Raw genomic sequence first — 27,870 nt, forward strand, 5'->3', positions numbered from 1 at the left:
AGTGACAGGATGGCCTTTGTAACGTGCACCCATGATCATGCGATCACATCCCTCTCCTCCTTAGAAGCTGTGTATGGATTCCCTTCCCCTACGGTGTATGGATAGCATCCCGGCACCTTCACCAAACACAGAGAGCTCCTCGAGATCTGGCCCCCTTGGCCTTTCCAGTGACTTCTCTAGCTGCGCCCTTCCCCAGATAACTTGCGGATCCCTGTTCTGCCACTCCCAGCCTTCCTGCCCTGACGCACGCAGTCCCTCTCCCGGGAGGCTCCCGGATGCTCTTCCTCCCTATCCTGCATCTGATTGATGTGTGCCTTTTTTTTTTTTTTTAATTCAGCTTAGAGTCACACTCTGTAAAATTCTTTTCCTGATTCTCACTCCTCTGGACTCCTGTACAACGTTGTACTATTATTGGTCTTTTTATTTTTATCTTTAAAAAAATTTTTAGGAGACAAGGCCTGGCTCTGTGGCCCAGGCTGGAGTGCAGTGATACCATCATGGCTCACTGAAGCCTTGACCTCCTAGGCTCAGGCAGTTCTCCTGCCTCTGCCTCCCGAGTAGTTGGGACTTTAGGTGCCACCATGCCCAGCTAATTTTTAAAATCTTTATAGAAATAGAATTTCACTGTGTTGCCTAAGCTGATCTTGAACTCCTGGCCTCAAGTGATCCTCCTGCCTTGGCCTCCCAAAGCATTGGGATTATAGGCATGAGCCACTGCGCCCAACCATATCAGTTTTGCAGTGCTGTGTTGTATATTCCTAGTGACCTTTTAGAATAGGCTTCAAGGGCAGCAGCTGCACAGGCCTATTTCTGTTTACACCTAGCATACCTCGGGCACATGAGCAGTACTCAAGATGATGGAGTCCCAACTTATATTTGTTTAACCTACACAGACTTAATTAAATGCATGCACACATGTACGCTTGTGCACGCACACGTTTTATATGGGTTTCAATGGTGTTGGCCATGCTACTCTGCCCTTCATTTCACCCAATGAGTGGGGTCCAGAGTAAGCCAAGGATTCTGCTCATTCTCTTGATGGAGTTTGCTTCCCAAGGCTCAGTAATGTTAAAGGACTGTATATGTCTATCTCATAACATAGTTCGTCTGCTCAAACGAACTTCTTCATCTAGTGCTCATTAGAAGAAACAACCATCTGGACCAAGATTAAAGAGAAGGCTAGACTTATGCCTATAATCCCAGCACTTTGGGAGGCCAAGGCAGGAGGATCACTTGAGCCCAAGAGTTCAAGATAAGCCTGGGCAACATAGTGAGACCACATCTCAACAAAAAAATAAAATAATAAAATGAAATTGGCCAAGTCTGGTGACACACACCTGTATTCTCAGCTACACAGGAGGCTAAGGTGGGAAGATCACTTGGCCCCAGGAGTTGGAGACCAGCCTGGGCAACACAGTGACTCATCTCTACAAAATATACAAAAATCAGCTGGGCATGGTGGCACATGTCTGTGGTACCAGCTACTTGGGAGGCTGAGGTGGGAGGGTCACTTGAGCCCCAGAGGTGAAGGCTGCAATGAGCTAGGATGGCGCCACTGCATTCCAGCCCTGGCAACAGAGCAAGACGCTATCTCAAAGAAAAAGAAAAAAGATGAAAGAGAAGACTGACCATGTTGGAATGTGGTGCATTCCTAAGGGATATCTCTAGAGGAATATTAACTTTTAGGCTTTTTTCCCTTTACTCATTGACTCTGCAACCTCACCTCTGTGTAAGATGTATAGCTACTGTACATATTTCTTGGATGTATTGAACAGCTAATAATTGCCAGAGCCAGGGCACAAATTGATCTCTTCTTACTTCTAATCCAGTGCTCTGTCTCCTGTCCACAATGCAATGTATAGAATCGATCTTTTCTGGAAGTTGTTACTGAGAAAGACAGATAGGGTTAAAAGTGCTAGCAAGAGAATTATCAAAGACGGAAGCCAGCAAGATTTATCATGGAATTTTGACTTTGCCCTCGAACTCTCAGCTGAAACCTCAAGATAATGAAAAGGTGATCACGTTGCCAATGATAAATGGATTTTATAATCCCTCGCTGAGAAAGTTGAATGTAAATGAAGAGCTCTGTTCTTTTCATCTTCTTGCTTGCTGACTATTGAAATGAGACTCAGCTATCGGTGGAATTTTGGAGCTACTATTCTCAGTGAAATTCAGAATTCGAGAAATGTTTTCAGGAAACATCCTCCTCAGTTCTTGCCTCAGTTTACTTCGTGGCTCTTGCAGTTCTTTCCCCCTTGGTGATCTCATTTACATCTGCAGTTTCTCACCACCACCTCCGTACTGACCATTCACTTCCCTATAGTGAGCTCCCAGGCCTTCTGCCACATCTCCTTGTCTTTTGGATATCTCTTCTCGAAGCTTCCACGAGTGCCTGCTGACATCTCCCTACTCCCCACACACCCAGCTTTCCACTCACAGTCTCTGTGGTATGGCCATCCTTCAAGTCAGCCAACTTCCCCACTTCTGGTACCCCAGGATCCAGCCAGCACATTCCATATGTTTTGTCTGTGAGAGTTTTCTAGCAAGTTCTACCCTTCCTGTTTTCATCATTACTGTTCTTAACTCTGGCCCATCACACCTGTCAAGCAGATTATTGTCAGACCCATTCCAAGTGGTCTCTCTGGCCCGAGTCTCCCTCTTCAAACCATTCTAACACTCTTAACATATTTTGCTTCTTAAGACATAGCTCTAAGAAAAACGTTTTCTCAATTCCAAAAGCTTCAGTGAGTGTCAACAACTTATTGGATTATTCAGTATAGACATCTCAACATGGCAGGTTGGATGTCAAAATCTCCCTGTTGGAGATCCCCTCAGTATTACCTGTGTTACCCCACCGTCAACTCCCATTGCTGCCTTCCCTGAAAGGAACCCTTCAGAAAAGCCACCATGCCTGTAATCCTGCCTTAGGTCCTTTTCTTCATGTCACCCTCTCTGTTTGTGCCATTGCCTTCCATCTCTCCGTTGAAATAATGGCCTTATTTAATGGTATGTCATTCAATGGTAACACATCATGTCATTGATGTGTCATCGAATGACACACAATGGTGTGTCATTTAGGAAGCTTTTTGTGATCTTATTTTTTCCCAATTTTATACCTTTATAAACCTCTGTTGTAATGCTTTTATGTCATTCTAGAATCTCTGCATTATCATTATTAATGTGAATATCATATTACCCCGACTAGACTATAATGTCTTTGAGGTCTTTTGTATTTTTGGCAGCCCAGCATAGTGAGCATTCAGTGGGCTGACAGGAAGCATTTATTGAGTTGAGTCAAACGGAAATAATTTTAGGATGTTGGTGCCCCTCAGCACTGCTGCCTAGTCAACTTCAAATCATCACCACTTGCATCACCCCCTGCCACCCGCTTCCCCCGCCACACACACACACACACACACACACCCTAGGTAATTTTGCCAAATCCTGAAGGGTCAACTTCAAACACTATCTTTCAGCCATGTTTTCTGAGACAGGGTCTCACTCCATCTCCCAGGCTGGATTGCAGTGTGTGATCTTGGCTCACCGCAGCCTCAAACTCCTGGGCTCAAGCTGTTCTCCCACCTCAGCCTCCCAAGTAGCTGGGATTATAAGCATGAGCCACTGCACCTGGCCCATGTTCAATTTTTCTTTGACGTTTCTTAAATGCTCCTCTGCTCTTGGGCAACAGCAATGAGATAGTTCTCTTCCACTCAGTTTTTCCAAAGCATCCTGCTTATTTTGGGAATGCTTCTCATGCTGAGCCCAGCCTGGGGGCAGCATCTGCTCCAGACAGGCTGTTCTTCAACCCAAGGTCCAACCACCATCATAGTGGACCATTTGCAGTCTCAGCTATGCCCTAAGCAAAAATATGTTAACTGCTTTTCTAACTAACCATTTCTCAATGTAGTTTTTCCATGCTAGGACTACTCATAAACCTGTCTTTCTCTCACCCTCTGAGCTCATGTGGATTTCTTCCTTCCTTCCTTCCTTTCTCTCTCTTTCTTTCTTTTTCTTTCTTTCCTTCCTTCCTTTCTCTCTCTCTCTTCCTTCCTTCATTCCTTCTTCCTTCCTTCCTTTCTTTCTTTCTCTCTTTCTTTCTTTTGTCCTGACAGGGTTGCACTCTGTCACCCAGGCTGGAGTGCATGGTGTGATCACGGCTCACAGCAGCCTCAACCTACCAGGCTTATGCGTTCCTCCCATGCACTACCATGCCCAGCTAATTTTTGTAATTTTTGTAGATATGGGGTTTTGCCATGTTACTCAGGCTGGTCTTGAACTCCTGGACTCAAGTGATCCACCTGTCTCAGCCTCCCAAAGTGTCGGGATTACAGGCATTAGCCACGGCACCCAGCATGTGGCATTCTTTCTTAAGTGCTTCTAGACAAAGCCGTAAGTGGCAGAAGGCCTTCCCCGAATCCATTTACCTTGTGTCTCCTTTTGACACCACATATCTGGAGAATGGATGGATGGGAGTTGTGCTTTCGAAACTTTGCCCTTCAGCTCTGTACTTTTGTGAAATGTATTCTCCCATAATCTTCCTCCTCAGCCGGGTTTAAAAGATCAGAACTTAACTGTGAAAATATCGGAGGATACAACTTCAGTCTTTCCTGAGTAAGCTGGAGATACTCATGACATACTGATAAATTTAGCTTCGTGCCACCATCAGCCCTCTCTTCTGGACATTTCCTGGTTCATTTTCTTTCTAGCCGTCTCCTTCCTTAGACCCAATCTTCACATAATTCTTCCTTCACTGAAAATCTAATTCTGCACTTGGTCCAAGTCTGAGCTCCTTCTTCAAGCTCTTTGGGGGGCCTACTGAAAAAGGCCCTCCTGCCTTAGAGTCCAAATCCCCTCTTGTGTCCTATGTGAAAACTACTGTCCCCAAGACCCTGAAGTCCTTGCTAGGTTTTGGGCCATGTCCTAGAGAGGCTGAACTTGTCTCTGTCTGGTTTCTTCTCTCCCAGGATTTTGGTCTGTTGGAGTTAACCGGCTTCCTCCCCACTTCTAAGCCTTCTAGATTTATCTCTGGTCCATTACCCCACCACTTTATGGACTTTCTTTGTCAGGTACTCAGCCTAAACCAAGCCTCTCAGGTACAGTTTTCCCATAAAAACAGCCTCTTCTTTATTCTATGCTGAATCTAAAATAATGACAGCGTTTAGAACCACAAGCAGCCTTAGAGAACATCCTCTAATCCTAGTTATACAAATTTGGAGATTGTGAGCCAGAGAGCTCAAGTGGCTGGCTGATTGTCCTGCTCCTTAAAATGAGTTTACATTTTCTAGCCTCACTGCCTATTTCTTATAAAGCTTAGAATGAGCATTCCATCCCTGCAATCCCATATGTTTCTATTAATCCCACCCCATACGGAAAGAAGATCTCTCAAGTTACACGTGGTATAGAGGGAGGGGAGTTTAGAAACTGTAATGCTATAGTAGAAATTATGATGATGATGATCATGATAATTATTATTATTTTTTGAGACAGAGTCCCGCTCTTGTTACCCAGGCTGGATGGAGTGCAATGGTGCAATCTCAGCTCACTGCAACCTCCGCCTCCCAGGTTCAAGCAATTCTCCCTGCCTCAGCCTCCCGAGTAACTAGGATTACAGGCGCCTACCACTATACCCGGCTAATTTTTGTATTTTTAGTAGAGACGGGGTTTCACCATGTTGGCCGGACTGGTCTTGAACTCCTGACCTCATGTGACCCACCCACCTCGGCCTCCCAAAGTGCTGAGATTACAGGTGTGTGCCACCGCACCAAGCCCTATAGTAGAAATTATTATCTCTTCACGTTCTCCCATTATTGTTTGTTACTAAAACCTTCCTATATCCACTGGAAAACATCTGTGTAGTTGGTATAATTTAAATGCATTCTTTTGGGTTCACTGTAAAGCCATCCCATGAATATTAATCACTTGTCCCCATGTCTCAGTGGTTCACGGAAATGTGAAGAAGGATCACGCAGAGATTTTCCGCACTATAGACTTAGTGATGATTTGCACGCCTCTCCCCTCCACACCCCCTGAGATAATGATTTGAATGTTTCTTTTCCTTTCACACTGATAGTTATTGTATGTCCCTAATCAGTAATACCTTCAGTAGTAATTGTCTATCCGGGAGTGGTTAGGACTGATGCTATCTAGAGTGAACAATTCTCCCTGGTCTGCCAAAGCTTCTCTAGCTCTAGTACTGAAATCCCGTGTTCTGGGAAACCCCTCAGCTCTGGGCAAGCCGGGACAGTTGGTCACCCTAAGCACCTCCCACCCCATTCCTGCTCACCTTTCCATGTCAGGATGAAGAATTCAGTGCCCAAAATATTTATGTTCCGCAGAACTGCACTGATCAATAACCTGGAAAAAAAATGATCCTTGAAACCACTCATTTATGTAGGTTACAACATATTGAAGGGTAAAAATCAAAGCTACAATATTAGCCCTGAAGACCCCAACCAAAGTGAACCTGGACTGGACCTATTCCATTTATAACGCTTTTCCCATTGTTTTTGAGGAGAGAGTATAGAGTTTAAGGATGTTATCTAAAAGGATAGATGGCAGGCCGGGCGCGGTGGCTCACGCCTGTAATCCCAGCACTTTGGGAGGCCAAGGAGGCCAAGGCAGGCGGATCACGAGGTCAGGAGATCGAGACCATCCCGGCCAACACGGTGAAATCCCGTCTCTACTGAAAATACAAAAAAAATTAGCCGGACGTAGTGGCGGGCGCCTGTAGTCCCAGCTACTCAGGAGGCTGAGTCAGGAGAATGGCGTGAACCCGGGAGGCGGAGCTTGCAGTGAGCTGAGATTGTGCCACTGCGCTCCAGCCTGGATGACAGAGCGAGACTCTGTCTCAAAAAAAAATAAAAATAAAAAATAAAATAAAAGGATAGATGACTAAATATAAAATGTGAACTTAAAACTACGTTACCCAGTGAGAGCATCAAATGCAAAAATTGTCTCCAGTTAGGTACAAATACAGGATGTATCTTGGAGGCAAATTTATTCCTGATTTAATTTCTAGGAAAGCAGAAGAAACGTCTGCTTTTTGGGATCTATCCAAGCCCTCTGCCCTAACAAACTGTCTAAACTCAGGCAAATGGCCGGCTCTGTGGGAAAGGAGCTAGTATAAGAGCGGATTGAATAAACTGAAAATGAGTCCAGAATTTAATAAGGCTATTAAAATTAGAAGTTGCAAGAAATCACTGCCTATCTCTATTTTAAGACTTTTGTTTCCATTTATTTGAAAGTGTTCGGAAGATATAAAGGATGGGATGTTCTAGATATGGATCTCTGGCAGCAGCTGGATTGTCAAATAGTGTCTCTTGGAATTTCTCAACTTCTTTTTCCTAGGATGTGACATTCGGAATCAGAGAAAAGTTGTTGTGCAGAAAGACAAATAGTTACCTACGCTGTTCCTTGAAATTTAACAGAATATAGTCAAAGATAAAGTTTTCATTTGTGGGTTTTATTGTTGTTGTTATCTTTGCTTGGGCATTTAGTGTTAACAGCTGGGCAGTTAACACCAGAAGGGAAAGAAATTTTGTCTCCCAGTGGGGTTGCTAGGGAAGTAGAGAAAAGCAGTGTGTCCCTGGAAGAGCAAGGTAAGTAGGGGTGGGGGCAGGTAGTGTCACAGACAGAGAAGCCGTAGAAAGCTTCTTCGATTTACTTTCCACCACTTGGATAGGCTTTCTACTACTGCCTTTTAAAAATTGGAAAGCTAAGGCACAGTAATTTTTAGAAGCTTTCTCAGGGACCCTTAGCAAACAGCAGGGCCAGGTTTAAACGTGGTCTTCAACTGAAAAGCAGTGGTCTTCACCACCATGCCACATATTGACCCCATTGTTAGCTTTTTGCAGGTGCACCAGCAGGCCAGCTTACTGGAGTAACCAAGTCAGATGCAGTGTCAAAGCCCAGGCTGCAACTGGGAATGAAAGGCAGTTCCCCCACACTGGGCTGAGACTGCCCATGACAATGGTGGCCTTGAGGGCTTCTGCCTGTGCTTAGGGATATTTCAGGTGGCAGAACCACCCCTGCACACACAGCCATGCTGCTTCACTAAACCTACCCTGTAAGGTGGTCAGGGTGCTCAGGGGCCTAGATGAGCCAGGTTTGGCAACAGAGAGAGATGTCTTGAGATTTGTCACGTACTAATTACATGCAAGGCATTGTTCTAAACTCTTTTTATATACTAGCCTATTTCAATCTCTTAAGAACCCTATGGGGTCAGCGTTCTTAATGTCTCCATTCTGTAGAAGAAGAAAGGAAACGGGGGCACGCAGAGTGGCTCTGCAGCCTGCCATAAATGGTGGCATCTGACTGCCCTGGCATATCTAGGACTGGCCAAGAGAAGCTTGTCCACTCATGGGTTCCTTGTTACCTCCACCAGAAACCAGTTTCGGTGGGCACCAGGACAACGTATATGCATGTGCTTATATACCTACCAACCTCTTTAACTCTCACTGCCTTGTGAGGTAGTTTCTATTACCTTCATTTTACAGAAAAGAAAACTGAGGCTATGAGTGTAAATTACTTGCCTGCATTCTCTACAAATCCACCCCTTTGCACTGCAACCCAGATGGCACATATAAAGGGGGTGTGGGTAGAAGGATGCTCAACATTATTATTTTCCCTCATTTCACACTTCCTCATCTGGAAAAACACAGAAATTATAGGTGGTTGTAAAGATCCCAAAATTGCAAAATTTAGGATGGGGGGAGCATGATTATAATCTAGAGCAGAGATCAGTGAACTATAGACCATGGGCTAAATCTGCCTATTTTGGTACTGCCCTTGAGCCAAGAATGTTTTTTGTTTGTTTGTTTGTTTTACAGTCCAGAGGTCTTTTATTTTTTTTTAACACCTATGATGCCATGAATTCGTAGGGAAGAGGTTCCAGCAGCTCAGCCTCCTTCCCACTGGTTCTCATAAAGTGTGCTTTTCTGGGTGGAGCAGGCTGGCGCTTCAGTTGAACCCAGGCACCTTTCTCTTTGTCTTCTTTCTTTTTCTGATTGTTTTCCTTCAAGCGTTTCAGGAAGCTAGCTCGGCTCTTAGAGTGCTTTATGTGCTCAATACACACATTAATTCTCTTGGCAAGAATCTTGCCCTTAACTTGTTTGTTTACAACAATGCCAACGGCATGCTGGGGAACACTGTAGCTCTTCCAGTTTAGCCATGGTAACACTTGGGGGCGTTCCTTTTTGAACAGTACCCATTCCCTTGATGCCTGCAATGTCACCTTTCTTATAGATTCACATATACGTGGCCAAAGGAACAACTCCATGTTTTCTAAAAGGCTTAGAGAACATACATTGGGTGCCTCTCCTCTTTCCCTTTGTGTTCGTCATCTTGGCAAATTAATTTTTATGTGATGAATTAAATCCTCTTTCTTGTCAACCAAATTTTCCGTGATAGTGTACCTCATACAGCGTCTGTTTAACTGGAAGATGGTAGTTCTGGCCAAAAGGCTGGGTTGACATTTTTTTTGGGGCGGGGAGATGGAGTTTCACTCTTGTCCTCCAGGCTGGAGTGCAATGGCGCGTTCTCAGCTCACTGCATCCTCCGACTCTCGGGTTCAAGAGATTCTCCTGCCTCAGCCTCCCAAGTAGCTAGGATTACAGGCTCCTGCCACCAAGCCCAGCTAATTTTTTTGTATTTTTAGTGGAGATGGGTGTCAGGCCTCTGAGCCCAAGCCAAGCCATCACATCCCCTGTGACTTGCACATATATGCCCAGATGGCCTGAAGTAACTGAAGAATCACAAAAGAAGTGAATATGCCTTGTCCCACCTTAACTGATGACATTCCACCACAAAAGAAGTGTAAATGGCCAGTCCTTGCCTTAACTGATGACATTCCACCACAGAAGTGTAAATGGCCGGTCCTTGCCTTGAGTGATGACATTACCTTGTGAAAGTCCTTTTCCTGGCTCGTCCTGGCTCAAAAAGCTCCCCCACTGAGCACCTTGCGACCCCCACTCCTGCCCGCCAGAGAACAAACCCCCTTTGACTGTAATTTTCCTTTACCTACCCAAATCTTATAAAACGGCCCCACCCCTATCTCCCTTTGCTGACTCTCTTTTCAGACTCAGCCCGCCTGCACCCAGGTGAAATAAACAGCCATGTTGCTCACACAAAGCCTGTTTGGTGGTCTCTTCACACGGACGTGCATGAAAACGGGGTTTCACCATGTTGTCCAGGCTGGTCTCGAACTCCTGACCTCAGGTGATCTGCCTGCCTTGGCCTCCCAAAGTGCTGGAATTACAGGCGTGAGCCACCACGCCCTGCCACATTTTCAAATGATTGAAAAAATATCAAAAGAAACAACTTCGTGACATGAAGAGTTGTAGGAAATTCAGATTTCAGGATCCATAAAGAAGGTTTTATTAGGACACAGCCATGCATTGTTATGGCTGTTTTCGCACCTCAACAGCAGGGTTGAGTTGTTGCAACAGAGACCTAGTGAATGGCCCACAGCTTTAAATACCTACTACACAGCCCTGTGCAGAAGAAACACTGACGCCTAAAGTAGAATCACATGGCAAACATATTTGCCTCACGTTATCTGAGGAAACAGTTTGGTCGTAATTGTGAGTTTCCTAGATAATTGAAGCCTACCCTTTTGTGCACAGAATAGTTAATTAAAAAAACAAAAATCTATTCAAGGAGGCTGGAATTCAGGATCCAGAGGAAGAAGCATTTGAGAGTGGAATGGAAAGACTTAGGGGGAGGTAGGAGGAATGGGTTGGGGAGCTCCAGGATGAGAGAGGGGCTTAGAATAGGACAGAGACAGAGATTTGGGGAGAGAGAGACACACATAGAAAGAAGAACCAGGATTCAGAGATCATTGCAATCAGAAAAGAGGAAAAAGTGTTGTAAGCAGGAGCTCAGAAGCACTCAGGAAGCCGGATACAGTGGCTCAAGCCTGTAATCCCATCACTTTGGGAGGCCGAGGCTGGAGGATCACTTGAGGCCAAGAGTTCAAGACCAGCCTGGGCAAAATAGCTAGACTCCATGTCTAAAAATAATAACAATAATAATAATAATAATAATAAAATTAGCCAAGTGCCTGTAGTCTCAGCTACAGGAGGCTGAAGTGGAAGAATCTCTTGAGCTCAGGAGTTCAAGGCTGCAGTGAGCTATGCTCTCACCGTTGCACTCCAGCCTGGGTGATAGAGCGAGATCTCATCTTTAAAAAATTAAATGAAAATGAAAAATAGAAAAGAAGCACTCAGGAGGCTGGTGAGAATTGGGCGTGTGTGACTTTGACCTAGCAACTTTACCTCCCTGAGGCTTTCTTGCACATCAAATGGAGAGAAATCACACCTCACCCAAGGGGGCTGCTGTGCAGTGTGAGGGGGGAGGTGACAGCCATGTAGGGCAGGGGGTGGGCTCTGCACTCAGACGCCTCCCGCGGCTCCTGGAGTTGCCTCCTCTCATCCCAGGCAAGTGACTCCATTCCCTACCTTCGGGAGCTCAGCCACAAAGTGAGCAGAGTGGGATCTGTCGCCCTGGGAAATTGGCAAGATGCTACCTCCTTCCTGATAGGTCACCGAGCAGTCTGCCCACAGCCCCAGGAGCAGAAGTGCTCATGGGCCAAGTTAAGGGGCTCGAATTCCATGGTTCCATGGTTTGTTGAATGCGTTTATTTTTTATTTTATTTTATTTTTTTGAGATAGAATTTCACTCTTTTTGCCCAGGCTGGAGTGCAATGGCATGATCTCGGCTCCCTGAAACCTTCGCCTCCTGGGTTCAAGTGATTCTCCTACCACAGCCTCCCGAGTAGCTGGGATTACAGATGTCTGCCACCATGCCCAGTTAATTTTTGCATTTTTAGTAGAGACGGAGTTTCACCATGTTGGCCAGGCTGGTCTTGAACTCCTGTCCTCTGGTGATCCACCTGCCTCAGCCTCCCAAAGTGCTGGAATTACAGGCGTGAGCTGCTGCACCCGGCCTATTGAATCCATTTAAAGCAAACGCCAGGTCATTGTTTTTGAACTTCGTGGTGGTGGGAGGTGCACCTTAAAATTAGCGCTTTGCAAACACTTATTCCTTGATTTAACCCACCACCACTATGACCACCCCTCACTGATTCACCCAAAAGTGGGTTTATTTGTTGTCTTTTTTCTGACTTCTGTAGTTGATTGACCTCATTCAAGAAATATCTGTTGGGTACCTCTGCTCTGCACTGCCATTTTCAGTGGTAAAGAGTAGATGAAACTGGCCAGGCGCATTGGCTCACGCCTGTAATCCCAGCACTTTGGGAGGCCAAGGTAGGTGGATCACTTGAGGTCAGGAGTTCGAGACCAGCCTGGCCAACGTGGTGAAACCCCGTCTCTAATAAAAACACAAAAATTAGCTGGACACATCTATAATCCCAGCTACTCTGGAGTCTGAGGCAGGAGAATCGCTTCAATCCAGGAGGCGAAGGTTGTGGTGAGCCGAGATTTGAGCCACTGCACTCCAGCCCCTGGGCAACAGAGTGAGTGAGACTCTGTTAAAAAGTTAAAAAAAAAAAGAGTAGATGAAGTCCCTGTCTTCATGGAGCTTACATTCTTTTTTTTTTTTTTTTTTTGAGACGGAGTCTCGCTGTCGCCCAGGCTGGAGTGCAGTGGCATGATCTCGGCTCACTGCAAGCTCCGCCTCCTGGGTTCACGCCATTCTCCTGCCTCAGCCTCCCGCGTAGCTGGGACTAGAGGCGCCCGCTACCACGCCTGGCCAATTTTTTGTATTTTTAGTAGAGACGGGGTTTCATCGTGTTAGCCAGGATGGTCTTGATCTCCTGACCTCGTGATCCGCCTGCCTTGGCCTCCCAAAGTGCTGGGATTACAGGCGTGAGCCACCGCGCCCGGCCCGGAGCTTACATTCTTGTGGAGGAGAGAACATTGAAAAGGATAAGCATACAAAAATGAAGTTAACTTAGATCCATTTTGTTGTTGTTGTTGTTGTTAAGATCATCACTTTTGAGCACTTGTTTAAGGCAGATATCTGGATTAACCACATTGAGGGACTGGGAGGAGGCGGAGAACTGGAAACTGTTAAGTAGGGGTTGACTAAACCCTGCTTCTGGTATGAGAAAGTTAAGCTTATCTTCAGAATGGATGCTGAGGCAACATCAAACTATAGGAATTCACCACACTGCATAATTTTGTTTTAATATGAATTTCACTGATCTCTAGTGTGAAAAGAGTGTGTTTCTATATGTTCATTGGCCATTAGTTTTTTCTGCTTTGTGATTGTCATGTACTCTGCCTGCTTTTCTCTTTGGTTATTTACCTTTTCTTATTAATTTATAGGCTACCTCTTCACAAGAGGAATATTAACCTCTAGTCTTACAAAACTGTTGTCCCAATCTATTATTTCTGTATTCTGTGCTATTAAAAACAATGACTCCATGAAAAAACCCACTATATTAAATATATTTCAGAAATGCATTTTTAAATAGAATGTGCAGAATATATGTATAACATGTCTATTAATCCATTTCTATTTGTTTCACTAAATGTTTGTATTCTGCTTATATTCAAAGAAAGCTGGGTTGGCCTGTTTTCTTCACAGTTTTCAAGTCCTTTCATAGACATTAACTTGTTTGATCTCTATAAGTACTAGAGATATTGATCTAGTAAAGTAATGAAATGGGGCCGGGCATGGTAGCTCATGCCTATAATCCCAGCACTTTGTGAGGCTGAGGCGGGTGGATCACTTGAGGTCAGGAGCTTGAGACCAGCCTGGCCTACAGAGTGAAATCCCGTCTCTACTAAACATACAAAAATCAGCTGGCTGTGGTGGCTGGCACCTGTAACCCCAGCTACTCGGGAGGTTGAGGCAAGAGAATCGCTGGAACCCGGGAGGCGGAGGTTGCAGTGAGCTGAGATCGTGCCACTGCACTCCAGCCTGGGCCACAGAGCGAGACTCCATCTCAAAAAACAAACAAACAAACAAAAAAACCAAAAAAACAAGTAATAAAATGGGCATCACGCTGTATAAGTGCCGTTATCCTTAACACCAAATGATCTCACACAGCTCTGCGTTTGTAGTTGCACTTACTTCACCTACTGCTGTCGGCAGGGGACCTGAGCCTGCCAGTTTTGTTTCCCTGTTCTAATTTGTGACTTTGCATCTGCTTAGCTATAAGAACATTTTATGATCGTGTCTAAACTAAGAGTTAATAGGCTAAGCCTCAGAGGGATTTAAAGGATGTAAGCTTTGATGCTTAAACCAAGGAAGACAAAACTGGCATCCTGAGGGCCAAATGCCATCCTTAGGGGTAAGTTTGAGAGTTTTTCTGATAAAATTCAGGTTTCTCACTTCTCTGAAAACACTGGAAGAGCTGGCAGCCCTGGGCTCATGATCCCGTGTGGCATTAATTGCCAGGGGTCAGTGGGGTGGGGAGGGATGCAGGCTCTCTCATTCCCAGTAGCCCCCACCCAATCCTCCTCAATGTCTGCTGCCCTCTGTGAACTCACCGGCCCTGCTCATCTGACCCTTCACCAGCTTCCCTCACCGTGCCTTACCTGCCTGTAGGCATTTGAGTGCCTGAATCCGTCCTACAATGTGTGATGATTATTGTGGTTGCTTGGAGATCTGTTTTTGCTTACTTCCTGCATCTCGCTTGTGGCCAAAGAGTTTGAGGTTGCCAGCCAGGCACAACTAAAGCCTTAGACACAGATGAAGATGGAGTGGTCTTGGTGGAGATGAGAGGACTCATCAAAAAGCATTGCCTTAAAAAAAAAAAAAAATCACTGCCTTGATTCAATAGCCACTCATTCTGCAGAGGGTGATGAAGAACGGCAAGGATTTGAGAGTAGGTCCGACTCGGGTTCCAGTCCTGCCCCTCCCCTGACCGGCATCTGCCTCAGCCTTTGTAAACTCACCTGCAGTGGAAGCAGAGCTCATGGAAGATTAATGAGAGCTAACTCATTGTGAGGGAAGAGAAATCCCAGCACTCCTCAGAGGGCCCCCCAGGCAGCCCAGCCCTGTTTTTCATGTTGAGTTGAGATGATGATGTGTTGTTAGCCATAGTCCTTGTGCTGTCTTCTTGTTTGTGACCGTAAAAGTTATCCTGGGGCAGAGAGAGGTGGGACTGATACAGAATGACCACTTAACAATTTTCAGTCTGTTGAGCCAACTAGAGTGGGCAGAGCAGAAATAATGCCCTGGTTGGAAGTTAATAGCTTTGCCTGCCCAATTATTTACTGGAAGGAAATGCCTGTTCAATATACCATTTGATATATTCAAAGATACCAAACAAAACAAACCTACTGCTAGGGCCAGCCACTCAGAAGGCATCACATGCTAGTCTCAGTCTGTTCATCTAAACCACTGTAAATAAGTCAGGAGAAATGATGTACATGGTTTTGGGGTTTTATGTATGTATTTATTTATTTTTTATTTTATATTTTTTGAGATGGAGTTTTGCTCTTGTTGCCCAGGCTGGAGTGCAATGGCGTGATCTGGGCACACTGCAACCTCTGCCTCCTAGGTACAAGCGATTCTCCTGCCTCATCCTCCCTCGTAGCTGGGATTACAGGCATGTGCCACCCCACCTGGCTAATTTTGTATTTTTAGTAGAGACAGGGTTTCTCCATGATGGTCAGGCTGGTCTCGAACTCCCAACCTCAGGTGATCTGCCCTCCTTGGCCTCCCAAAATGCTGGGATTACCGGCATGAACCACTGCACCTGGCCTTGTTTATTTATTTTTGGATACTGCTGTTTTGAACTATAAATCATGCTGCCACTCCCATCTGCAGACTGCTTTGGCTACATCATGTTGAAAGATTTCTTGAGTTTGTTTTGCATTGGCACTTATCAGAGCTCCTTATTGTAGGATCAGGGCTTGAGGCAAAGAGAAGGGAAAAAACCGGACTGAACCTGCAATAAAAGACCTTTGCCTCTCTTTTCTCACTCCAACTTTCCTCTTCTGTTCTCCACAAGACCTGCCAAGGACAAATTTTACAGAAAAGGGTGTGGTTCTAGTAAGAATGAAGAGACATGAAAGCATCAAAATGGATTATTGGATTGTTCCCTTCATACGGTCACATTTCTAGAGTGTGTGTGTGAATATACATGATAAAATAGTAATATATATATACACACACTTATATGTATATATAAATATATTTATGTGTATATATGCATATATCATATGTATTATATGTATATATATTTAAAAATATTTAAAAATACACATGTAATATATATTTTAAATATGCATACAAAAATATATCTCTTAAAGTACATATATAAAACATATTTATAAATGCATATATGATATATTCATATATGTATGTGTATAAAATATTTTATATAAAAACATTTATATATTTATATGTTATATATTTAAATATATATAAAATATATTTCTATATAATATATAAAATTTATATATAAAATATATATTTAAATATATAAATATATTATATATATACTATATATTTATATAAAATATATATTATATTACTATATATTTAATATATAGTAATATTAAATATAATATATACTATATATTTAATATATAGTAATATTAAATATAATATATACTATATATTTAATATATAGTAATATTAAATATAATATATACTATATATTTAATATATAGTAATATTAAATATAATATATACTATATATTTAATATATAGTAATATTAAATATAATATATACTATATATTTAATATATAGTAATATTAAATATAATATATACTATATATTTAATATATAGTAATATTAAATATAATATATACTATATATTTAATATATAGTAATATTAAATATAATATATACTATATATTTAATATATAGTATATATTAAATATAATATATACTATATATTTAATATATAGTAATATTAAATATAATATATACTATATATTTAATATATAGTAATATTAAATATAATATATACTATATATTTAATATATAGTAATATTAAATATAATATATACTATATATTTAATATATAGTAATATTAAATATAATATATACTTAATATTAAATATATAATACATAAAAATATATATTATATAATATATATGTCATATATTATATATGATATGTCATATATTATATATGATATGTCATATATTATATATGATATGTCATATATTATATATTTAAATATATATAAACTATATATAAAATATTTATATATTTATATAAATATATATATTTTTTTTCCCATGGGCTAAAGGGGAGGCAGTGATGGGGAAGAAAAGAGTGGAATTTAACCTCCGGGAATAAAGCATTTGAAAACCTTAAGGTAAATGCTTTTTTTTTCCATTACTAAGAACAGAAATCAAAATATCAGTTCATTAGCAGGGTCAGAAGTGTTGGATATTTTCCAAAAGAGAAACAACAACAACAACAATCATAGCTAATGCTTATGGAACATGTACCAGGTGCCCGGATTCTTGCCAAACCCTCAACAAGAGGTATCTCATTTAGTCTTCTTGACAACCATTTGAAATAAGAGCCACTGTTCTTTACCTTTTCTCAGTGGGAGGACCTGGTTGTGTAAAGAGGTTAAGTAACTTTACCCAGGCACTGTGAGCAGCTGGGATTTAGCCAAACAGACTGGCTTCAGCACCTGGACCAGGGAGCTGTGGAATTGAGGCTCTGGTTTCTATCCAGCTGAATGACATTGGGGAGAATATTTTTAAAGGCCCCAATGTGCTCATCTGTAAAAATAACGGGGTTGTGATGGGTGATCTCAAAGATCCCCGCCAACTCTCTAGCAGCTCACCAAGTTAATATCCAGATCAGTATCCATGGCACTGTTGCCATTCATTCCTACAGTTCACTGTAGGAAGTTAAGGGGTGGAGTGGAGCAGAGAGCGGGCAGGGAAATGGCTGCATTGTGAATCAAATGTTTTCCTAACAGGAGCAGCTGTTCCAACTGGCACAAGCCCCGGCAGGTAGGATTGCTAGGTGACTACAGGAGTGAGATGGGAGCAGGGCCCACTCTTAACATGCCTCGTGTGGCTGCCACAGTTGATCCTTTAGTTGACCAGTTAATTTCTCCCTTGGAAGTGTCCTTACCGTCCGCATCAATCCCCAGTGCGCTTCACATTGGCTGCGAGATCGCTTGCAGCACTGCAAGCAGGTGAACTCTGAGAACCCTCTGTAATGCAACCAGACCTGTGCTTTTCCTGGTTCCCCTGAATTACACTGGCTGATACTTCCAGGAATTCTGCAGCAGCCCTGGTGGTTTTGTTCTTTCTCCAGAAAAGGAAGTTGGAGAGGGGGTTGGGTGGGAAGGAGAATGAGAATCCTTTAAGTTCTTTGAAATGACCTCAAATCTGAGGTTGTCAGGCTTTTAAAGAGAGCCAGTAGGTAGTCACTCCAGATATTGTAGATAATACTGTGTCAACAGCTCAAGTTATCTGAAGCTCTCTTTGTGAAATGGGACCCAACTTTTGCTCTCTGGGAACACTATCACATTTCTCTCTGGCATGCAAACTTAGGTGTGTTTGATGAAGGGAGCCTGCCTCTCCACTCCTGTGGGTATTTCTTGCAAGGTGGAGATGAGAGACTGAGAAAAGAAATAAGACACAGAGACAAAGTATAGAGGAAGAAAAGTGGGCCCCGGGGGACCGGCGCTTAGTAAGTGAGGACCAACACCGGCGCTGGTCTCTGAGTTCTCTCAGTATTTATTGATCATTATTTTTCCTATCTTGGCGAGGGGAATGTGGTGGGGCTATAGGGTGAAGGTGGGGAGAGGGTCAGCAGAAAAACATGTGAGTAAAGGAATCTGTGTCATAAATAAGTTTAAGGAAAAGTGCTGGGCCTAAATGTACACGTAGGCTAGATTTATGTTTAACTTTACATAAACATCTCAGTGCAGTAAAGAGTAGTATTGCTGCCATGATGTCTCGCCTGTATCCATAAGGCGATTTTCTCTTAGAGTAGAATGTATGGTTGGTTTTACATTGAGTCATTCCATTCCCAGAGACGTGCGGGAGACAGATGCCTTCCTCTTATCTCAACCGCATTGAGGCCTTCTTCTTTCACTAATCCTCCTCAGCACAGACCCTTTACGGATGTCGGGCTGGGGGTGCTGTAAGGTCTTTCCCTTCCCACGAGGCCGTGTCTCAGGCTGTCTCAGTGGGGGGAAACCTGGACAATACCCAGGCTTTCTTGGGCAGGGGTTTCTGTGGCCTTCCGCAGTGCATTGTGTCTCTAGTTAATAGAGAATGGAGAATGGCGATGACTTTTACAAAGCATACTGCCTGCAAACACATTTTTACCAAGGCACATCCTGCACAGCCCTAGATCCATTAAACCTTGATTCAGTACAGCACATGTTTTTGTGAGCACAAGGTTGGGACAAAAGTTACAGATTAACAGCATCTCAAAGCAGAACAAAATGGAGTTTCTTATGTCTTCTGTTTTCTACATAGACACAGTAACAATCTGATCTCTCTTTCTTTTCCCCACATTTACTTCATTATATGATATCAACACTGACTCTTTCATGTAAAATGTCACTCCTAGGTTCCTTCCGCCCTCGTGTCCTGCCTGTGCCCCCAAGGGTGTAATTCTTTGTTCCCTCTTCCCATAGTCAGTGTGTGTGTGTGTGTGTGTGTGTATACATACTATATTCTGACACATCATTAGAATCTAAATCTACCTTGTTATATTTTTCTGCCGCTGATAATCTTCTACTTAGACATGTTACAAATGTATTTTTTAAAGTAAGTTTTTGAAGAGACAGGGTCTCACTGTCGCCCAGGCTGGAGTGCAGTGCTGCCATCATAGCTCACTGCAGCCTTGATCTCCTTGGCTCAAGCAATCCTCCCGCCTCAACCTCCTGAGTAGATGAGACTACACGTGCGTGCCACCATGCCTGGCACACATTCATTTTTCATTATCTGTGTCTGTATGTGCCCAGAGGTACAGATAACACTAAAATGAAAATGAAAAGAGGTGGCAGAGAACAGGAAGAGAAAGAAACCAGAGGAGCCGATATCCTTAAATGCTGTGGCTCCTAAGGACTGCCAGCAGGTTGTGGGGCTAGCCAGAAAAAATAGAGCCTCTGATTCTAGAAGGCTTGGAGAAAGTGTGAGAAGGGAGATCAGATCGGAATAGACTGATGGAAGGGGAAGGCGGTGAGGGTGAAGCAAGAGAAACTCGGCTCCAGTGAAAAGGACCCATCATTGCATTCCAGAACGTAATTTGCATTTCATATGTAAATGAGGAGGCTTCCTAGAGGCTGGACTGGGCTGGGCTTAGCTGAGCCTTTGCAAACAGCAGGGATTCAGCCCTGGGGAACTGCAGACCAAAGTGCGAGAGGGACGCACCGCATCTCCAGGCACATCCAAAAAGGATGGACGAGACACCGAAGCAGAGGATACAGGAGGATTAAAGGATTCCGGAAAGCAAGCAGCCCTCCAGAGAAGCTGTCGAAATTCAAGACTGGCAAGAGAAGTAAATTCAACCTCTCACACCGATCATTTCTCATTCCCTGAAAAGAAGAGATTGTTTCCCCAGGGAAGTGAAAATAATGAACTTTTGGAGGTACTGCTTTTTTGCTTTCACTCTGCTCAGCGTGGTCATTTTTGTGAGATTTTACAGTAGCCAATTGAGCCCGCCAAAAAGTTATGAGAAGCTGAACAGTTCCAGTGAAAGGTATTTTAGGAAAACTGCCTGTAATCACGCCTTAGAGAAAACGCCAGTCTTTTTGTGGGAAAATATATTACCATCACCTTTGCGAAGTGTCCCTTGCAAGGATTACCTGACCCAGAATCACTACATCACAAGTCCCCTGTCGGAAGAAGAGGCTGCATTCCCTTTGGCCTATGTCATGGTCATCCATAAGGACTTTGATACCTTTGAAAGGCTCTTTAGGGCTATCTATATGCCCCAAAATGTCTACTGTGTTCACGTGGATGAGAAAGCCCCAGCTGAGTATAAGGAATCTGTGAGGCAGTTACTGAGTTGCTTCCAAAATGCTTTCATTGCTTCAAAGACAGAGTCTGTGGTTTATGCAGGCATTTCCAGACTCCAGGCTGACCTGAACTGTCTGAAAGACCTTGTCGTCTCTGAGGTTCCCTGGAAGTATGTCATCAACACCTGTGGACAAGACTTCCCCCTGAAAACCAACCGGGAGATAGTTCAGCATCTGAAAGGATTTAAAGGGAAAAATATCACCCCAGGGGTGCTGCCTCCTGACCATGCAATTAAGCGAACTAAATATGTCCATCAAGAGCATACAGATAAAGGTGGCTTTTTTGTGAAAAATACTAATATTTTGAAAACTTCACCTCCACATCAGCTGACCATCTACTTTGGCACTGCCTATGTGGCGCTTACCAGAGAGTTTGTCGACTTTGTTCTACGTGACCAAAGGGCCATTGATCTACTACAATGGTCAAAAGATACCTATAGTCCTGATGAGCATTTCTGGGTGACACTTAATAGGGTTTCAGGTAGGTACTAATTTCCATTCTAATTGATAGATTGAGTTTGCTAACATTCTGCTCGCCTAGAGAACTGACTCATTTGAAATTATTATGAAATAAATTTAAATACTTAGAAAACTATTAGTTTGGTTGCTTGTAGCAACAGTTTATTGCTGACTGTTGTCTTATCAATATGTGTGATATAGTGATCTAAGAAATGCTGGCTGCAGTCGCCCCAGCAAAACTAACTTTGATTACATAGTTGCCGAATTTTAACTGTTGTTTGAATTAATACTTTTCGTAGTCCTTGATAAACAGAGCTGTAACATAACAAAATTGACTTTTAAAATAAGCATTCTAGAATTTAGGAGTTGAAATAGGTGATGTTTCTTTCGGACGGATGTTAGACATCACTTTCATTGATGCAGTCTCATTGCTCAAAGTTCATGGAGCTGTTACAGGGGTACTTACTGGTTTTAGAATCTTGGAAGCTGCTTCGGACATTCACAAATCACCATTCTGGCTGAAATATCTCTGGTTTAAGATCTGAACAAGTAGCCAGGTCTCAGCTCTTCTCGTTTCTACAAATCTAACCTGATATTTTAGCCTGGAGGAGTGGGTAACAAAGAGTTGGAACATACGGAGAGAGAATCTAGCTACAGATGATCCAAAGAGAATTCTCAATTTTTAAGACATAGGTTTTTATTGGACATTCCAATTTGCAGCTTCTTGTTTTTATATACTGTGCAGTCTTTGGTTGTTTATGATAATTTGGGAAAGCGTCCAAGGTATGCCAGGCAGCTGAGGCAGAAGATAGCACCAAGCTCCCTCATTGGTTCAGGACTGGGTTTCTTTTCTAAACTCTGTTTCCCATAGGTGGTCTGTGACCTGCGTTACGTCTTTCCTGTGTGTCCCCATGTGCTTGTTTTCAACAGTGACCCAGCATGGTTGTGGGTGACTGGTGGTTCTCATGAGCACAGTGACCCTGACAAGCCTCACATACTTCCTGTCTACACACACACACTACACAACCACACCACACATACACACACACCTGCCTGCCATTCTTGAAATAACTCCCAGCTCTTATGTCTAGTGTCATTATCATTGGCATACTTTCAAGTGCTGTTTGAAGCCACCTCTTGCCTGAAAGTAGACTCAATGCAGAAAGGTCCCCAATAACACGGCATTCCTAAGAGCTAAACTAGAGTGGTGGTCACAAAAATCCACTTAGAGAGGGGCAGAAAGAGGATGGGCAAGGTGGCTGGAGACGAGAGAATTATGCTGTCTCATGCGCAATTTATTTTCAGAGACGCTAAACTGTCAGGTCACAAAGACTTGTAGGAGGGGCGGTGAACCAACATTTATCACAGTGGTGAGAGCGTTAACCCTTTCTTTACAATCACCTATTTTAAACGCATGTTAATACTGCATGCGTGGCATTTAATCTTATTTTTGTTGGTATAGTTGGTGATAGCCTACATCGTTCCTTTTAATGATAGGAAGTCATCGTGTTAGCCTCACGTACAGATGAGAAACATGAGGCTTAGAGGGACTGAAGCAATAGTATGTTCACGTTGTTCACATAGCTTTTCATAGGCAAAGCTGGAATCTGACCCTGCATTTGTGTGGCCTGAAGTGTGAGCCGTTTCTCTTGCACTAGGAAAAGAAGGAATGAGCATTTCTTTTTTCCTGTATATCTAAAGCAAATTTCCTGCAGAATCCCGAAAAAGGGAAAGGATTGAGGGTGTTTGGAAAAAATGAGGAGGGCTGTGGAAGGAAGTTTCACCTGATCACTTAGAGCTGGAGACGAGGTTAGCAGGGATATGGTGTGTGTGTGTGGTGTCCCAATATGCTTGTGTGGTGTGTGTGTGGTGTGTTTGTAGTGTGTGTGTGTGGTGTGTGTGTGCGTGTGGTGTATGTGTGTCTGCAGTGTATGTGTCTGGTGTGTGTGTGGTGTGTATGTGTGTGGGGTATGTGTGTTTGTAGTGTGTGTGGTGTGGTTGTGTGGTGTGTGTGTAGTGTGTGGTGTGTTTGTAGTGTGGTGTGTGTGTTTGTAGTGTGTGTGTGGTGTGTGTGTATGTATGGTGTGGTTGTATGGTGTGGGTGTGGGTGTGTGTGTGGTGTGTATATGTGGTGTATGTGCGTGGTATGTGTACGATGTGTGTGTGGTGTGTGTGTAGTGTGTGGCGTGTTTGTAGTGTGTGTGTGTTTGTAGTGTGTGTGTGGTGTGTGTGTATGTGTGGTGTGGTTATGTGGTGTGGGTGTGTGTGTGTGTGTGCGTGTGGTGTGTGTGTGGTGTATGTGCGTGACGTGTGTATGGTGTGTGTATGTGTGTGGTGTGTGTGTTTGCAGTGTATGTGTCTGGCGTGTGTGTGGTGTGTATGTGTACATGTGTGGGGTGTGTGTGTTTCTAGTGTGTGTGGTGTGTAGTGTGTGGTGTGTTTGTAGTGTGGTGTGTTTGTTGTGTGTGTGTAGTGTGTGGTGTGTTTGTAGTGTGTGTGTTTGTAGTGTGGTGTGTGTGTGTGTGTGGTGTGTGTGTATGTGTGGTGTGGGTGTGTGCGTGTCTGTGTAGACAGCAACTATGTGAGGCTTGTCAGGGTCACTGTGCTCATGAGAGTCACCAGGTGTCCTTTCTGGAAAGGATCCACCATCCCTCAAAGGCTTCTGTGCTGTGTCCGGGGTCCATCTGGAGCAGGCTTTGGTCTGGGCCAGTGGCAATGGGAAGCGGCCCTTGGTTCATGTTCTCAGAGAAGCTGGGGAGTAAGAAGCAACCAGGCAGATTTGAAAGGTCCCAAATTTTTAAAGTTTTCACTCCATCAGCTACCAATGTTAATACTTCCTTGTACATCTTTCCAGAGATACTTTATTATGTTTATAGGTAATAAAACTGATTAACCATGTGGAGAACATTACATATGGACTTTAAGTTCACTACAGATATACTCAGAAAAGGAAAAATGGTCCTTATTTTAGGTGCCATATTGTCTGTGAGAAACAAAATACAGCAAAATGTGTCTTTTATTTAAATACATCATATGCAGACATTTAAGAAGCTCTTTTTTCATTACTTTGTAGTATTTTTAAAGCTAGGTACAAGGAACTTTCTGGACCAAAGTTACCAGGGACCTTTGCCCCACAGCATCCAACCACGATGAAGTGCAGAACTCTTGCTGATAGAACACCAGCTATTCCCTTGCTCCAGGCTTTATAATGGCTTCTCCTGATCTTAAGGGACCCTTAAGGCTTGGCCGGGCAAGGTGGCTCACACCCATAATTCCAATACTTTGGGAGGCCAAGGCAGGAGGATTGCTTGAGGTCAGGAGTTTCAGTCCAGCCTGGGCAACATAGTGAGATCCCTGTCTCTACAAAATTTTAAAAATTAGCTGGGCATAGTGGTGCATGCCTGTAGTCCCAGCTACTCAGGAGGCTGAGGAAGGAGGATTGCTTAAGCCTGAAAAATCAAGGCTGCAGTGAGCGTGACTGCACCACTGCACTCCAGCCTGGGTGACAGAGTGAGACTCTGTCTCAAAAAAAAAAAAAAAAAAAAACAATGCTAGGCTTAAGCTCTTCATGTGGCATGACTTCCAGGACCTGGCCCCCCACACCCTCTGTCTCTACCCTCATTTCTTTTTATTTGATGCCTCATACTTTATGTTCCAGCAACTACTTGGCCCCACACTTCTGCAATTTTCACCTATTTTTTTTTTTTTTTGAGATGGAGTCTTCCTGTGTCGCCAGGCTGAAGTGCAGTGGCGCGATCTCAGCTCACTGCAACCTCCGCCTCTCAGGTTCAAGCGATTCTCCTGCCTCAGCCTCCCGAGTACATGGGATTGCAGGTGCCCACCACCAAGCCCGGCTAATTTTTGTATTTTTAGTAGAGACATGGTTTCACCATGTTGACCAAGATGGTCTCGATCTCCTGACCTCATAATCTGCCCGCCTCGGCCTCCCAAAGTGCTGGGATTACAGGCATGAGCCACCGCGCCCGGCCTAATTTTGACCTATGTTTTTATGGCTTTTTAATGACATCCTCTCATAAAGAATGCCCTTCGTGTTTAATGCCCTTCCTGTCTAACTCTTCATCCTTTATGTCTAACTCTGTCTAACTCTTCATCCTATATGGCCCACCTTGGAAGTCACTTCCTCTGGATGCCATGTCTGATCACCTCCCTCCCAGATCGTTGTGTTTCAACTCTGGGTTCTCCTGGACCTAATGCCACTGCTGCCAGCATTGAATTGTAGTCACCTATTAACTGAATAGCTCTTCTACCAGACCTCCTCAGTATTTGAGCTCCTTAAGCGTAAGAAAAGTGACATCTGTCTTTGTGTTCTCCACCACTACTCCTACGCTGCATGCATCACTATGCACATGCCTGATCTGATGATATGCAGGGTGCTAGATGGGTGTGGAAGGGTCGGGAGGGGCAGGAATGTGCTGGAGAGTTCTGAGAAGATGGGCAGAACCTATGAAAGTGTACCCTGTACCTAGGATGGGGGATAATTTTTGGTAGTAGGGATTGGAGAAACAGTAGGTAAAAGTCCACAATGGCCAGGCCAACAAATGATATCAGTAAATATGAGAGAGTCCTGAAAGAATTAGCAAGCCCCACTTTATTCCAGATAAAATGTTAATGGGATAGAGTCTTTCCTTAGAAAATGTGGCTCCCACACAGCCATCCTGGGCCCATGATGCAGTCGGATTCTGATGCCAAGAGAAAGTCACAGCAGGCGGCATATGCAGACGCCTCCACTTAGTTTCTGCCTTCCTTGCACCTGGTGTGAGTTTCTTCCACACCTGCCACCCACTCCCTCCTCCTGCTAGTACCACTCCCGGGCTACTCACATTCATGCACTGGGCTTCTTCTCACTTAATTTAATGTAGACTTCTCCTGAATTGTTGGCTTAGGAAAAAAACCAAGACTATAAGAATATGAGAAGCTAAGAAGAGACAACAATAGAAAGAAACTCAAAACATCTCTCCAGCTCTCAACAACTGTAAACACTGAGCTATTTAGAAGGTATATGTTCTCTGCAGGAAGGTCACTGGGACCTTACGTCTGGGTGTGGCTGGATCAGTCCCAGTCTTTTTCAAAGTATGCATTGTGTTCTCTCTACATCAGCCCAGACTTTGAATTCAGGTTCTAGGACCACAAAGGATTGATTCACTCATGCTGATTGGACCCGTGACTGAGAATTAATTACAAACGTTGAATGATGGGGTAGAATCATGTCTTAACAAACGTCACCAGGACGTTCAAGTCTAAAATAACGCTATTTGGGGGGGGGCTGGAGGACAATCCACACTGGCATTTGTCTTGTCAATATGGAGATAAATTCTGGCTGAAGGAGAAATTCCACAAAACAGATACTTCCATAGGTTCGTATCCATTGAACAGACTCTTAAAATAATATTTTTGGATAGCCAGATGATATTAAGTATGCATAATAAATGAGAACATGATTTTCAAAATATTGCGTTAGTGATGTGGGCCAGTCTGGCTTATTTAACCTCTTCAGTAAAGGGCTCTAGGCTTTTCCCAGGTCAGTAATTCAGGTAGGATCACAGGGGAAGATTTTAATTTACAATGTATCCCAGCTCTTGTGAGCACCTAGATTGATGGGTCTACATCATAAGATGCTGGGCTCCTGGTAGAGAAGCCTTAGGCAGGTTATAAAGTATTTACACAGTAAATTATGCTGACGCTGTAGCCATTTGTAAGAATCATTTGTGATGTTTCCAGCCACTGGCTCCATTGTACTATTTGGGAAGGATCATCTCCTTCATTGGAGAATCTGTACCCTAACATTTCTGCTCGCCACCCCTAAAAAGGAAATAATTGGGAAATGCTACTCTTAATGAGCTCTTTTATTTTTATTTATTTATTTATTTATTTGAGACAGAGTCTCACTCTGTCACCAGGATGGAGTGCAGTGGTGTGGTCTCGGCTCACACAACCTCTGCCTCCCAGGTTGAAGCAATTCTCCTGCCTCAGCCTCCCAAGTAGCTGGGACTACAGGTGTGTGCCACCATGCCCAGCTAATTTTTTCATATTTTTAGTAGAGATGGGGTTTCACCATGTTGGCCAAGGTGGTCTCGATCTCTTGACCTCGTGATCCACCCACCTCAGGGTCCCAAAGTGTTGGGATTACAGGCATGAGCCACCACGCCCAGCCTTAATTAGCTCTTAATTCCTAATCTCTAGAACAACATTTTATAAAACAAGACAAATTGGATTAAAGTATATATTAGTATAAAGTATATATAAAGTGAATATTGAATTAAGTATAAGTACAATCATGATTGGTAAACATCTACTAAGCTGAACTGAACATGAATTTAATTCTAGCGGAAAGGATGAACATCCTTTCTACTGCTTTAGAACCTGCAAGGTCATTTCTCCAACTCATTCATCCTCCTGTCATTCCTTATCGATTGTATAAGACAGTTTTTTCTAGAAGCAGGAGTTGTTTTTGTCTTTG

At 43.4% G+C, this 27,870-nt stretch overlaps 1 protein-coding gene across 3 annotated transcripts in view; it reads left to right on the top strand.

Moving 5' to 3' along the window:
* The window catches only part of GCNT2 (glucosaminyl (N-acetyl) transferase 2 (I blood group)), a 105,402-nt gene that overhangs the window by 41,555 nt on the left and 35,977 nt on the right, over positions 1-27,870 (top strand). The window contains exon 1 of one of the 3 annotated variants that reach the window (XM_003827542.7): positions 19,102-21,414. The exons of the other annotated variants lie outside the window; for them this stretch is intronic. Coding sequence (XP_003827590.1) covers positions 20,490-21,414 — 925 coding nt within the window. The 5' untranslated portion in view covers positions 19,102-20,489. Of the gene's footprint in view, positions 1-19,101; positions 21,415-27,870 lie in introns of those variants that run through there. 3 annotated transcript variants of the gene reach the window in all.

The sequence above is a fragment of the Pan paniscus genome, chromosome 5 (assembly GCF_029289425.2).
Source record: "Pan paniscus chromosome 5, NHGRI_mPanPan1-v2.0_pri, whole genome shotgun sequence".
In the NCBI taxonomy this organism is placed as follows: domain Eukaryota; kingdom Metazoa; phylum Chordata; class Mammalia; order Primates; family Hominidae; genus Pan; species Pan paniscus.